The sequence below is a fragment of the Nyctereutes procyonoides genome, unplaced genomic scaffold, assembly GCF_905146905.1.
Source record: "Nyctereutes procyonoides isolate TBG_1078 unplaced genomic scaffold, NYPRO_anot_genome, whole genome shotgun sequence".
NCBI classification, from domain to species: Eukaryota; Metazoa; Chordata; class Mammalia; order Carnivora; family Canidae; genus Nyctereutes; species Nyctereutes procyonoides.
The window spans coordinates 32,471,065-32,484,151 of NW_026575159.1; the positions used below are offsets into that span (position 1 = coordinate 32,471,065).

Below are 13,087 nucleotides of genomic sequence, written 5' to 3' on the forward strand. Positions count from 1 at the left end.
CATCCATGCATCAGAGCTGTAGAAGGAGAGAAGAAAGAGTACAAGAGTAATAGCTGAAAATGTCCCAAACTTGGCAAAAAAACATAACTCTACAAATTCAAGAAGTTGAGTAAACCCCAAACAGTAAAAAAGCAAAGAAATTCCCCCCAAAATGCACCATAGTCAAACTTGTAAAAGCTACAAAGAATCCTCCAAACAGCCAGAGAGAAATGACACTACCTGTGGGGGGTCAAAGTTCAAATGGCAGTGGATCTCTCCTTAAGCACCGTTGGGGCCAGTGCTCAAAGGGAAGACCTATCAGCTCAGAAACCCACAGTCAGTAAAAAATATCCTTCAAGAATGTGGGGAAATCCAGACATTCTCAGATGAAGGAAAGCCTAGAGAATTGGTCACGAGCAGACCTGCTCTAGAAATGGCTACAGTAGGTTCTCTAGACAGTAAGGAAACAATAAAAGACAAAGCTCTGGAACAACAGAAAGGCAGACTGAGATACATGGGCAAATGTGCCAGATGTTTCTTGAGTCTCCTAAACTATGTTTGATTATTGAAGCAAAAATGGTCAGGGTCTGTTGTGGTTCTAAATGTCTGTGGAAGAGATATGTAAGGCAGTTACAGATGGGTAAGGCGTAAAGAGACAGAAAGGAAGCTGAGGTTTCACGTTTCACCTGTACTGGAAAATGATAACACCAGGAGTAAGCTATGGTTATATAACAGAATGCTTAGTACAACCACTAGAAAAGCTATACAGAAATATATACACACTCAAAAGTGCTAACAGATAAATCAAAACAAAATTCTAAAATTGTTCAAGTAACCCCTAAGAAGACAGAAGTGAAAAACATCAAGAACTAACAAAAACTAGACACTAATCAGAAGTCAAATTGCAGATGTAAGCCCTAGCATAGCAATAATTACATTAAGTGTAAATGGCCTAAATATACCAAATAAAAGATGGAGATTGGCAAAGTAAATTTTAAAACATGACCCAAATATCTGCTGTCTACAAGAAAGGTACTTCAAATATAATGCAACAGGTAAGTTGAAACCAAAGGGATGGAAGTAAGTTATATCATGCAAATGCTGATCAAAAGATAGCAGGAATGGCCATATTAATACCACATAAAGCAGACTTAGAAAGGAAAAAATTACAGACAGGGAGGCACACTTTATAATGATAAAAAGATCAATATCTATCAAAGACAGAGCAATCTGAAATTTACATGTGCAAGATAAGAGAGCTATGAAATACATGAAGTAAAAGCTGAGAGATATGGAGAAAGAAACAAGTCCAAAATTACAGGTGGTGACTTCAACTCCCCTCTCACAACAACTGATTGAACAACTAAATAGAAAATCAGCAAGGACAGAGAAGAACTAAAAAAAAAAAAAGCCCTTACCCAGCAAAACCTAATCAACATTTATAAAACATTGCACTGTATGCAACAAGAGTGGAGTATATATTTTCAAGTGCACATAGAACATATACCAAGCATATCCTGGCCCATAAAACAAAGTCCAAAAAACTTAAAATAATTAAAATCATACAGGGTATATTCTCTACCATCATAGACTCAAACTTGAAATCACTCACAGAAAGATAACAGGAAAATATCCAAACACTTGGAAATCAAACAATAATATGTGAATCAAAAAGTCTCAAAGGGAGGCAAGGAGAGACAACGAACAAAAAACAACCAAAACTAAATGAAAACACATCTCAAAATTTATAGGACCCAGCTAACTAAATTCATACATAAAAGGAAAAAAATATTTTATTTTTTTTAGGAAAAAATTTTTTTAAAGATATTATTTATTTATTCATAAGAGACACAGAGAGAGAGGCAGAGACACAGGCGGAGGGAGAAGCAGGCTCCATGCAGGGAGCCTGATGCGGGACTCGATCCCAGGACTGCAGGATCATGCACTGGGCTGAAGGCAGACGCTCAACCACTGAGCCACCCAGGCATCCCTAAAAGCTTTTTTTAAAAGAAGAAGAAAGAAAAGAAATGAAAAGAAAAGAGAAGAGAAGAGAAAAGAAGAGAAAAGAAGAGAAAAGAAGAGAAGAAAAAGTCCATCCTAAAATTCATATGGAATCTCAAATGACTCTGAAAAGTCAAAATAATATTGGAAAAGAAGAAAAAAATTGAGGGATTTACATTTTCTGGTTTCAAAACTTATTATAAAGCTATTGTAATCAAAATACTTGCTTAAGGATAGACATAGAGACCCACGGAACAGAACACAGCACCTGGAAACCAACCACCATATTTATGGTGAACGGACTTTTTTTTTTTTTTAAGATTTTATTTATTTATTCATGAGAGACACACAGAGAGAGGCAGAGACACAGGCAGAGGGAGACGCAGGCTCAATGCCGGGAGCCCGATGCGGGACTCGATCCCAGATCCCGGGAACATGCCCTGAGCCAAAGGCAGATGCTCAACCACTAAGCCACCCAGGTGTCTGTGAATGGACTTTCAACAAAAGTGCCATGACCATTAGGTGGGGGAAGCACAGCCTTTTCAGCAAATGGTGCTGGGCAAACTGCCCACACACAGGAGACTGATGCTGGGCCCTCATCTCATACCACGTACGAAAATGGACTTTCAAGATGGACCGAAAACCTAAACTTGAGAACTGAAAACTATTCAACTCTTATGAAAAAACATAGGGAAAAGCTTTGCTGACATTGGGTTTGACAAGTATTTCTTGGATATAAAACCCAAAGCACATGCAATAAAAAAAAAGAAGAGATCGGGATGCCTGGTGGCTCAGCGGTTGAGCATCTGACTTTAGCTCAGGGTGTGATCCTGGAGACCCGGGATCGAGTCCCACATCGGGCTCCCTGCAGGGAGCCTGCTTCTCCCTCCACCTGTGTCTCTGCCTCTCTCTCTGTGTCTCCATGAATAAATAAAATCTTAAAAAAAAAGGATAAATTTTACTTAATCAATGAAAAACTCTATGTTTTTTTCTCTGCCAAGAGAGTGAAAAGACAGAATGGGAGGAAAGAGTCATATATCCTGTCCTGATAAGGGTTTACTTTCCAGATCATATAAAAAAGTCTTAACAACAAAACACCCCTAAATAACCCCATTCAAAAATCGGCAAAACAGGTGGACAGACATTTCTGCAAAGAAGATGTACCAACGATCAACAAGCACATGAAAAGGTGCTGCGTCCTTAGTCTTTAGGGAGATGCAAATTGAAACAACTATATACTCACTAGGACGCCTATTAAAAAGGGGGGAGGTGGGGGCAGCCCGGGTGGCTCAGCGGTTTAGTGCCGCCTTCAGCCCAGGATGTGACCCTGGGGTCCCGGGATCGAGTCCCGCATCGGGCTCCCTGCGTGGAGCCTGCTTCTCCCTCTGCCTGTGTCTCTGCCCCCCCCCCCCCCGTCTCTCATGAATAAATAAAATCTTAAAAAAAAAAAAAGGAACGGCCAATAAATGCACAGTGTTCAACCTCATTAGCTGTCAGAGAAAACAACATGAAGCCACAGTGAGCCCGCCTGCACCCCGAGAGGCTGAGGTCACCGGGGCAGGTAACGAATGACAAGCGCTGGCAAGCATGTGACAGAACAAAAGCGTCATTGGCTCCTGGCGCCCCGTAGTGAGGCCTACCTACAGCCACCAGATGACCCGGCAGCCCCGCCTGCAGGGGTCTACCCCAGAGAGACGGAAGCCTGTGCGCTCACCAAGATCCAGTCAGACGTCCACGCACTGACTGCTGACCACCGAATGAGCACAACATGGTCTCTGCACACACCGGAGCACCGTTCACCCACCAAGTGGGAAGCAGGCCTGGCGCAGACCGCGACTGGATGGCCCTCAGAAACCCGTTAGAGAGGCGGGACAGCTGTGCTGTGGGACTCCCGTGGGGGGCACTCCAGAAAAGCCCAGCGCACGGAGGCAGGGGTGGATCACTATGTCTGGCTGGGTGGGTGTGGGGGGAGCAGGTGGGATTGAGCACGAAGGGAGCAGGGAGGGCTTGGGGTGATGGACGTGTTCCAAAACTGGATGCCAGGGGTGGCTACACAGCCCTGCCTGCACCGTGAGCCGGGTGACACTGAACTGGACCTCCACGAGGCTGGGCTCTTTAAAACTGGCACCCGAAGCAGAGAGGAGAGAAGGGGTGTCCCATCCGCAGTTCTGGGGGACAGGGTCCACTGTGTAGAGGAAGCCAACCCAACGACAGCTAACACTTGCCCAAGGCCAGCTCAAGAGGCAGCAAATGAAGCCTTCATTGCCCCCATCCCCTCCTACAGCAGCGACTCTCATTAGCCTAATTTTACCCAAAAAGCAGAGGCCCAGAGGGGTGAGGTAACAGGTGTGCAGTGGACCTCACGCAGTGGGGACCAGGTCGGGTGAGGTCTGAGCCCCTGCTCTGGGGCCTGAGGACGGAGGAGAGTCCTTGTGGCCTTGGGACGGGGCAGGTCCGGGAACATGGCCACAGGGGGAATGTTCTGGAAGGACCCAGTCCACAAAACGCAGGAAGGATTTCAGCTGAAGGAAGGACATCACAGGCAAAGTCAGCAGGTGATGACAGCCACAGAAACTTGGCCTGTGACCCTGAAGCCAAAGAGTGACGTCCAGAGGACACGAGAGCTTCAGTGAGGCAGGGCGAGCTAGGGGACAGGAGCAGTCATGAAGGGGGTGTCCACAGCAAGTCAGCGCATGCCAGGAGCCCCACTAGCAAGCAGAGCACCCTGCACAGGCCGTGCACTGACGTGCAGGAGATGGACGGACAGGGAGGCCCGCCGAGGCACAAGAAGAGTGCACGCTGGGCACCAGCAGGGCCGTGGCCAAGGGCTGAGTGACGCCCACAGGCACATGGGCGCCCCCCAGCTCTGTACCCCCGCGGCCTGCGGCATCAGGTGGGCCAGAGTGGGAGGAATGCCTGCCACACACATGGATGGCCATGGAGCGCTGACCTAGACGGTGAGCGCGGCGGGCTGTGGCCCCCCATGCACAGCAGGAGCCCCGGGTCCACGGCACACACGCCTGAACGGGGAGGAAGGGGTACCAGGAAGGAGAAGGGGGCATGCGAGACCCCCCCGGGGTAGGAAAACTAGCAGGTGACAATGCGGTCCTCCCGAGTCTCCAAGTGTCTCCTTCAACACAGGCATCACCCAGAGAGGGGACCAGCGCAGCCCCAGCTGACACCCCGTCAAGTGGCTACGGGGGGCACGGTCCTCGCTGGGACGGTGGAGAAATAGCCCAGGGCAATGCCATGTCGCCTGGCGTCAGGTTCCCCGAGGGAAGGACAGCGTACTTGGCCATGTGTCCTGAGTGGCTGCGGGACAGACGGGATGTTCCTGAGGGAAGGACAGGAGACGGCCCAGGGGCCGGGGGCCAGCGGCAGGTCCCACGGCACCGTGTGGCCCCTGAAGACGGAAAGGAGTGCAGATTTACTCCTAGCCTAAATTATTCACAAGAAAAGGGAGCGCGCCTCTTTAACAAGCCATGGCTTTATGAAGCAAGGTTAACAATTTCACTTGATTCAGTGGAATATTATAAACTCTCTGGGGCCCGTTTGAGGACTTGTACATCAGGCACAAGGCGACGACTCAGCACTTTTTATATTATTTAGAGAATAAAATTAACCCTCGCCGGCCCAGGCCGCTGCCTCCCCTCCTGCTGGATCTGGCCTGCTCAGCGCTTTCCCCCATATATAATTACAAGCCGCTATCCATCATGTGGCAGCCACGCAGCGCCAACACGCCGAAAGGGACGCAGTAAGCACTTCCGCTAATAGAAGCAGAACTTAAACATCACTTTGATATTTTCATTTACGCTGGAATATCTTACAATGATCACGCACAGCCTGTGTGGAGGGGTCCCACCACCCCACCCCCGGGCCCCGCCTCACTGGGAGGGCCCCCTGTGGGGATCTGGGTGTCCTTCATGGTGACCCGCTGGCTGCGGGTCAGGCCACCAGGTCTGCCAAGTCTGGCTGGGCCCAGCCCATCTTCGTGGCAGGAGGGAGAGGATGTGGGGAAAGAAAGGGCACGAGCCCCATGGTGTGAAGTGGGGATGGGGTGGGGGAGGGTCGGCAGGGTGCCCCTGCTCAGGCCCAGCCCTGCTGCCCTGCCCACTGGGGGTGCCCAGGGAGCCCGATTCGGACTGCAGGCCCCGCGCCAGCGAGCAGGCTCCCCCTTGGGGCCCCCGAGACTAAAGAGGCCCATCTTGGGGTTCCCAGCCCAGGGCCCCACCTGCAGGCAGGGGTTGGGGGGGTGGGGATGAGGAGGGGCGACAGCATCCCCTCTGGAGAGCAGGACAGCAATTATGCAGGGAAGGAGCCAGGCGCTCAGCTGTCGGGAACTTCCCACCACAGCAGCATTCTCGCAGACAGGTGAGGGTGACAGGCGGCCCTCGTGACCCAGTTCCCTAATTCCCTTCGCCCTAGTCCACTTCCACCCCCGACACCCTGTCACTCGAGCTCCAAGGAAGGCACTGAGGCGCACGACTGGCCCACTGCTGGGGGCCCGGTGCTGCCCACGGCCCACCCCTGCCCCTCACCTTTGCGCCCAGCGGGCAGTAGCCTTTGAGGAAGTCCGTGCAGACCTCCGCCTTCCGGGACACATAGACATGGCTGTAGGGACAGTTGCTGTTGCTGCAAATCCCCTTCAGGAAGTAGGAGCACACAGGCATCTGCGGGGGCCAGAGGACCAGTGGTGAGGGTCAGCAGACTCCCGTGGCTCCCTTTGGCACTGGGAGTGGCACTCCCCTGCTCAGTGCTTTCCGGCCCCCACCTCCCTCCAACCCTGCATCAGGAGCCTGTACCTTGCTGACAGATAAAACACCTGGACTCGAAGGACCTGCCGAGGGTCCCAAGGCCAGGCATGAGCCACACAGAGACTGGCTGGAGACCCCACCCCCCAGGGAGAAGTGGGCACCCAGCGCTGGTCCGCAGGAGCGCAGCCATCAGGGCCCAAGGGCACCTGGGCCATGCCAGGGGAGGGCTGCCCACCCTAAAGGCAGGTCCTCAGTTTCCCCAGAAGGCAGGGCACACGTGCCCTCACAGTCCAGGTGAAGATCCCCCCGCAGGGATCCCTGGGTGGCGCAGCGGTTTAGCGCCTGCCTTTGGCCCAGGGCGTGATCCTGGAGACCCGGGATCGAGTCCCACGTCAGGCTCCCGGTGCATGGAGCCTGCTTCTCCCTCTGCCTATGTCTCTGCCTCTCTCTCTCTCTCTGTGACTATCATAAATAAATAAAAATTAAAAAAAAAAAAGATCCCCCCGCAGATGGCTCAGGTCCAGGTGTCCTATTACCTGCTCTGAGACTGCCCAGTTTCCAGGCAGTGGGGCCATGGAGGGGTTGGTGTCTGGAAGATATGGGGACAGAGCATGGAGGCTCTAGGTGGGGCAACAGCCTACAAGACCTGGACACCTGGCAGCGTCCATGGGCTGTGACCTGATTCCACCCAGGGAAGCCTAGGAATGGACTCTGGGTAGGCAGGGAGATGCCCTGGAGCAGCCCAGGGGGGCGTTGACCACAGGCTGGCATTGTGCAGGCCTGGCAGGGGGCCCAGCTCCAGTGCCCTGGCCAGCGGGTGGGCCCTGGGCACAACTGGGTGGGGAAGGGGGACACAGAGAAGGCAGCCTGGGCAGGGCCCCACAGCCCAGCAGTCCCTGGCCCCCGGGTTGGGAGAGAGAAATGCAGCCCATGTTCTCCCCACTGGAGGAAACTGAGGCCTGAGAGCCAGCGAGGAGGGCTCTCTGGTCTTGCCCACCCTGACCTCTGCAGCTGCCACTTTGCCAGGTGACTCTCCTCTGAGGCCCCTTTCTGGGCAACCCCCGGGCCATCTAGTCAGGCCCATTACCCCTGCAGGAGCCCCTCTGGGAGCTCGCCCTCTTCCCCTCTCCTCTGTTGGACCCACCTCTCGGGCACCCTGCGGTGCCCCTGGGCTCAGCTCCCCCTCACACGTCCACACTGAGCTTGGCCGGCCCGCCAGGGGCCCCACACCGGGGCTTCCAGGGCAGGGCAGAGGGGAGGCCAGGGCGGGGATGAGGGAGAAAGCAAAGAAACAAAGGGTGATTTAACGTGCAAGAGTTTATTTTTAATTGTCTTTTAACTGCAGCGCACAGGGGAGAAGGGCTGCCCCGTTTGGGGCTGGTGGTGGTGCGGCTGCAAACAATTCCCTTAATGTGGCTTTTGATATAGAGCCCAAATTAGCTCTAATAAAAAGGGATAATAAAGCCAACTCTTACACCAAACGGAACTCCTCCTAGCTGTCAGCACGGCTGTTATCGAGAGGAAACTGCATTCTCATTTCAATTAACCTTGTTTGCACCCACCACGTCCACACAAATAACAATAACATTAATTCAGGGCGCGAGTGCGGGAGTCCACATTAGACAGCTCAGAATGTGCACCGGCTTCGGAGCCAGAGCTAATGAACCTGAAACTCGACGTGAATTTCCAAATTGCTCACAACAGAGTTTCGAAGCTCTATTAGGGAGAAAAATGCTGATTCTTTTCAAGTTCCTCAAGGGGAAAAGCTGTTGTAGCGGCAGCCTTGGCCCGATCCCGCCTCCCCTAACCCTGCCGAGGCCCCAGAGTGGGGGGCGGGTGGCAGGCAGCCCAGCCAGCACCGAGCCCTCGCCTCGGGGCTCCCAGTATGCTGGTGCCCGGGCCCCAGCACCACCCTGGCCCCCTGCCCCGGTGTGGGCGCTGTGTGAGGGTCCCCACATTCATAGCGCTGGGGGGAGGGCCTGCCACAGAGGGCCCGGCTGGGCGCCTACCTCTCCTCTTCCACCCTTCCAGCACACCCTGCCTCACCCCGCCGCCTTTCACCCATCCGGGGCTGGATCTCAGGTTGGGTGGCAGCTGGGGGGCTGCTGCCCCTGGGCACATGGTAGGGGTGGCCACGCAGCCAGCTCCCCGCGCTGTAACACAGCTGCAGGGCAGGGCCTGTGGGAGGCTCAGGTGGGGCGTGCCTGGGGAGCTCACCTTTTCCTTGGACACGTGGTGGGAGAAGGGGCACGTCCCATCGGTCTTCTTGCATGTGCCTCGGAGAAACCTGTGTAAAGGGGGGAAGAGGGCCAGAGGCGCTGGTGAGCCCAGGGGCAGGGGGCCTGCACAGCCCCTGCGGCGCCCGCCAGCCCCACACCCCAGAGGCCCACCTGGTGCACACGGCCACCTTGTCGGGGTCGTGGATGTAGGGGCAGTGCTCGCCGTGGTTGCACCTGCCGAAGCGGTTGTAGTACATGCAGTACTCCTGTCGCTGCTTCCGCCGCCGCTGCCTCGCCTGCCGGACGATGGCCAGGCTGCGCTGGACGGCCCGGCTGAGGACAGAGGCGGAGGTTCATGAGCCCAAGGGACCCCCTCACCAACCCATGAGCCCCAAGCCCCACCCCGAGGGACGTACCTGGCCAGGGAGCGGCTGCAGCTGGTGGTAGGGTCCAACCGGCCTGTGGGGAAAGAGGCCAGGTCATGCCAGGCGCCCAGGCCCCGGGTTCTCCCGCTGCCCACCGAGCTGCTCAGAGTAGCCCTCTCAGGGTCTCGGCTCTCACCTCGGGCACTGCTGCCCCCTAAGGGAAGCCGCCTGCCCTCCCTTCGGGCTGGGTGGCATACCCTACTGGGACCCTGCCGGACCCCACCCTGTGCAGAGCAGCAACCCATCCAGGGGCCAGATCTCGCTGCTGCCTGGTGGCGTTGCCTCAAGACAGGTGGTCTCAGGATCCGCAGATGGTGGGGGCCTCCTTGCCACCTCCCTCTGCCAGGGGCAGGGCCCAGGGGACGTGAGTGGGGTCCAGGAATGCCACCTAGCTTCGTAGTAACCAGTAACGATTTCTATGTGTTGATCGGATCATACAACAAAAACGTAATAGTAAGTACATAGCTGCAAAGCCTGAGGTCCTCACTCCCAGGCTCTGGGGGGCTACATGCTGACCTCAGCCTACACAGACCCCACACAAGCACATCTGGCTCTGCAGTGCCTATTCCTCAAAACCCTGAGTACGCAAACCCATCAAGTTCTCTCTGAGGTCGCTGACTGGCCCAAAGGGGAGGTGTTCATGAAATGGGCAGTGGTGACAAGTGAGCAGGTGACAGGATGTTCATAACGGGGGCAGCTGGGGGCCACAGGGCACAAGGGGCCAGTGGACAATGCTTGTCCTGAGTGGGAAGGGGAGGAGTCCAGGCCAACATGCAGCTCCTGACCCCCGTCTTAGGCCCGATGTCTCTGTGCCCCAGGGCCAAGGTGGGCAGGTCGGGGCCAGAGTCTGCTCAGATGGTCACTGAGGCCCGCGGTCCCCTGCCCCCCCATACACGCGTGAACCTTCTCAGACCAGATCCAATTTCCCACAGGCAGCTGCTGAAATGGATCTGGTGGTAAGAGGCAGAGTGACATCACTCAGAAATTCTAGGGACCTGAGGCAATGACAAAGCATCCTGGGCTTCAAAAGGGATGTCCCCAAGCTGCCTGGCCCTGAGCCGCCCCCATCGGAAGTGCATGGAGGCCCCTCCCTTGACCTCCCCAGGACGACCTCTGCCAGGGCCCAAGCAGCTCAGTGTCCTCTTCTGAGCTCCAGGCCTGCTCACGTGAGCTACGTGGCCTGTCCACGCCCAAACTCCCCCACGCCCCCCAGGCCGGACCGTCAGGCACTCCCTCCCACATCTAGCTGCTGCCCAGTGCCCTCTGGGCCGTGCCCTCGGGCCACTGTCTGCACCTCTCTGAGCCTCAGTGTCCTCCAGCCGAGAGGGCGTAGCTCCAGGGCTGAGCAGTGAGACCCCGATGGGGGGAGGAGCAGGGCAGCCCCAGGCCACCGTGTGGTCCCGGTTCCCCAGCCAAGCCGGGGACACCGACCGGGGGTTCACACGGGAGGCCATCCAGGTGGCACGTGGTGCCGCACACCTGCCAGCCCAGGCTCAACGCAGTGTAATCTGATAGCTGCCGGTGAGCGCAGCTCCCGGGCTGTCACCCAGGCTGCTGGTGCCACTGTGGCGCCATCTGCTCCCGCCAGGGACCGCTGTCAACATGTGTCTGCCTGTCAGACTTGGGCCCCCAGGCCTGGCCTCTGAGGGGGCGGGGCAGGGGCAGGTTTACTCCCTGCCGCCCCCACCTCCAGTTTGCTCTTAAAAAAACTGCCAGTGTGGGGCTCACAGTGGGAGGCAGCATTCAACTGCTGTGCGGTGTTAAAAAATGCACATAAAGTAGCTGGCTGGAAAAGAGGCCGCGAGGTGCTGGGGGTGCTACAGGGTTCAGCTGAAACCCTCAGCAGCCGATGCTCCGGAGAGGAGAGCTTGCGCTGCCAGAGGGATCTTCCCAAAATAAGACACCCCCGTCCCACCCCCAACCCTGCCAGTCCCTGCCCCGCAGCACCTCGCCCTTCCCAGGCCGGGGAGAGTCGGGGCTCTGGGGTCCGGGGGAGCAGTGGGCAGGTCTGCAGCCCCACGGTGCCCTGGCTCCACTCACCCGTCCCAGGCAGAGGGAGTCCCGGGAAGAGGCACCTGGAAGGGAGGAGGCGGGGTGGGGGGGGGCTCCTGTGCCCTCTCATGCCAGGCTGAGCGACCTCTCAACACACAGGGCAGGTCGGCAGGTCACAGATGAGGACATGAAGCACAGGGACCCATGACCTGCCAGGGCTGTGTGGTGGCCAGTGAGTAGCAGGGAGCTCACCACAAACCTGCGTCCCTCCGGGGCCTGGGGGCTCACGACGAGCCCGGGGCTGCTGCTCCACTGTGGGGACCAATGGGCTCTTGGGGCCGTGACACACACCAGGCCCAGGGGAGCAGGCGTTGCAGCCCACACGCTGGTGCACAAGAGAGGGGCACCCTGGTCAGGCCCTCTGGTTGGGAAGGTCTTGGACCCAGAGGGACCCTTGTTCACAGGGCTGGAGGTGGGGGCAAGGCTCTGCACCTCCCTTCCTGCCAGCCCGTCCGCATGGCTCAGGTACCCCACCAGGGGCGGGCACTGTCCCAGGGAAGCCCAGCAGCCAGGAGGAGCCAGGAGGACAAGTCAGGAGGAGCAGAGGTGGAGACCCTGACCTTCCAAGAAGGGATGTGCTTCCTTCCCCAAGTCAGAGTTCTGCTGACACCAGAGAAGAAAATTTATTCCTTTAATTATTATTCGTCTAAGCAAGCCGCTGGGTCAGTGGGCACTCCCGCAGCTGGGAAGCACCCACCTTCCTCACAGCAAGGAGCCAGCCACCCATGTGGGGGTCTGGGCGGCTGGAGCCTGAGGTGGTGGGGTGTCTCTTGGGCTCTGGCTCACACCGGGGACAGGCCACCCCCTGGTCTGTGTTCCCAATCCCACCTCCCTGCCCCTGCCTGCCCTGAAGTTGGGAGGGCTAAGCTCCGGGACTGGCCCCCAGCAGCCAAGAAGGCAGACAGCTGCCAACCTGCAGGGTTCCCTCCTGGGAACCCACCTGCTCCTGTGGCCTGGGTGCTCAGGAGGGGCTGGAGGCCAGGACACGGTGCTGTGCTGTAAGGGGAGGTCAGCATTGTGGGGGAGGGGGCTGGGCAGCCAGGCCCCCAGAGGCCTGTGCTGGGAGAAAAGGACGGAGTGCTCCACGACCCCGATGCTGGCCTACCTGCTCTCCACCCTGAGGCGGCGACAGCAGCATTGGCCTGGGCTCCCCCAGCCCTGGCTCTCCTCCCTTGTACCCTCCTCTCAAGCAGCTGCCAAGTGGTTCACACGGGCCTCCTCCTCTGTCTCCAGGTGCCTCTCCTCCCACCGCAGACTTGAGTGGCCAGGCAGGGTACAGCCCCACCCCAAAGGCCTATCCAGCCCCCTGGAGATCAGAGTCCATGAGGATAGACCCACACACAGCCCAGGGCACATGGGCAGCGGGGCCCTGGCAGCGGGCCATGGTGGCCCCAAACCATAATCCACCTCTGGGTCCCTGCATGTACAGTGTGAACCCCAGGGAGGAGTCCCACAGACCACATCACTGGGGCGGACAGGAGGGAAGGGTGCTGGAGGGGCTGCTGTGGCTTGTGACGTGCTGGGCTGAGGAAATGTCAGCAGAATGGGCGTCCCCAGTAAGCTCCATCCAGCCCCCACATGAGGACAGCAGGGACAGAGCCTGGGTCCTGCCTGCTGGGCTGGCTGTGGGGTCAGGGGTGGCAGGTGGGGGCAGAAA

General features: G+C 56.8%; 1 protein-coding gene across 1 annotated transcript in view; it reads right to left on the minus strand.

Moving 5' to 3' along the window:
- ZC3H3 (zinc finger CCCH-type containing 3) overlaps positions 1-13,087 on the minus strand; it is an 85,182-nt gene that overhangs the window by 9,795 nt on the left and 62,300 nt on the right. The window contains 4 exon segments of the mRNA XM_055314216.1: positions 6,519-6,650; positions 8,952-9,021; positions 9,125-9,286; positions 9,370-9,412. Of these exon segments, the coding sequence (XP_055170191.1) occupies positions 6,519-6,650; positions 8,952-9,021; positions 9,125-9,286; positions 9,370-9,412 (407 nt within the window).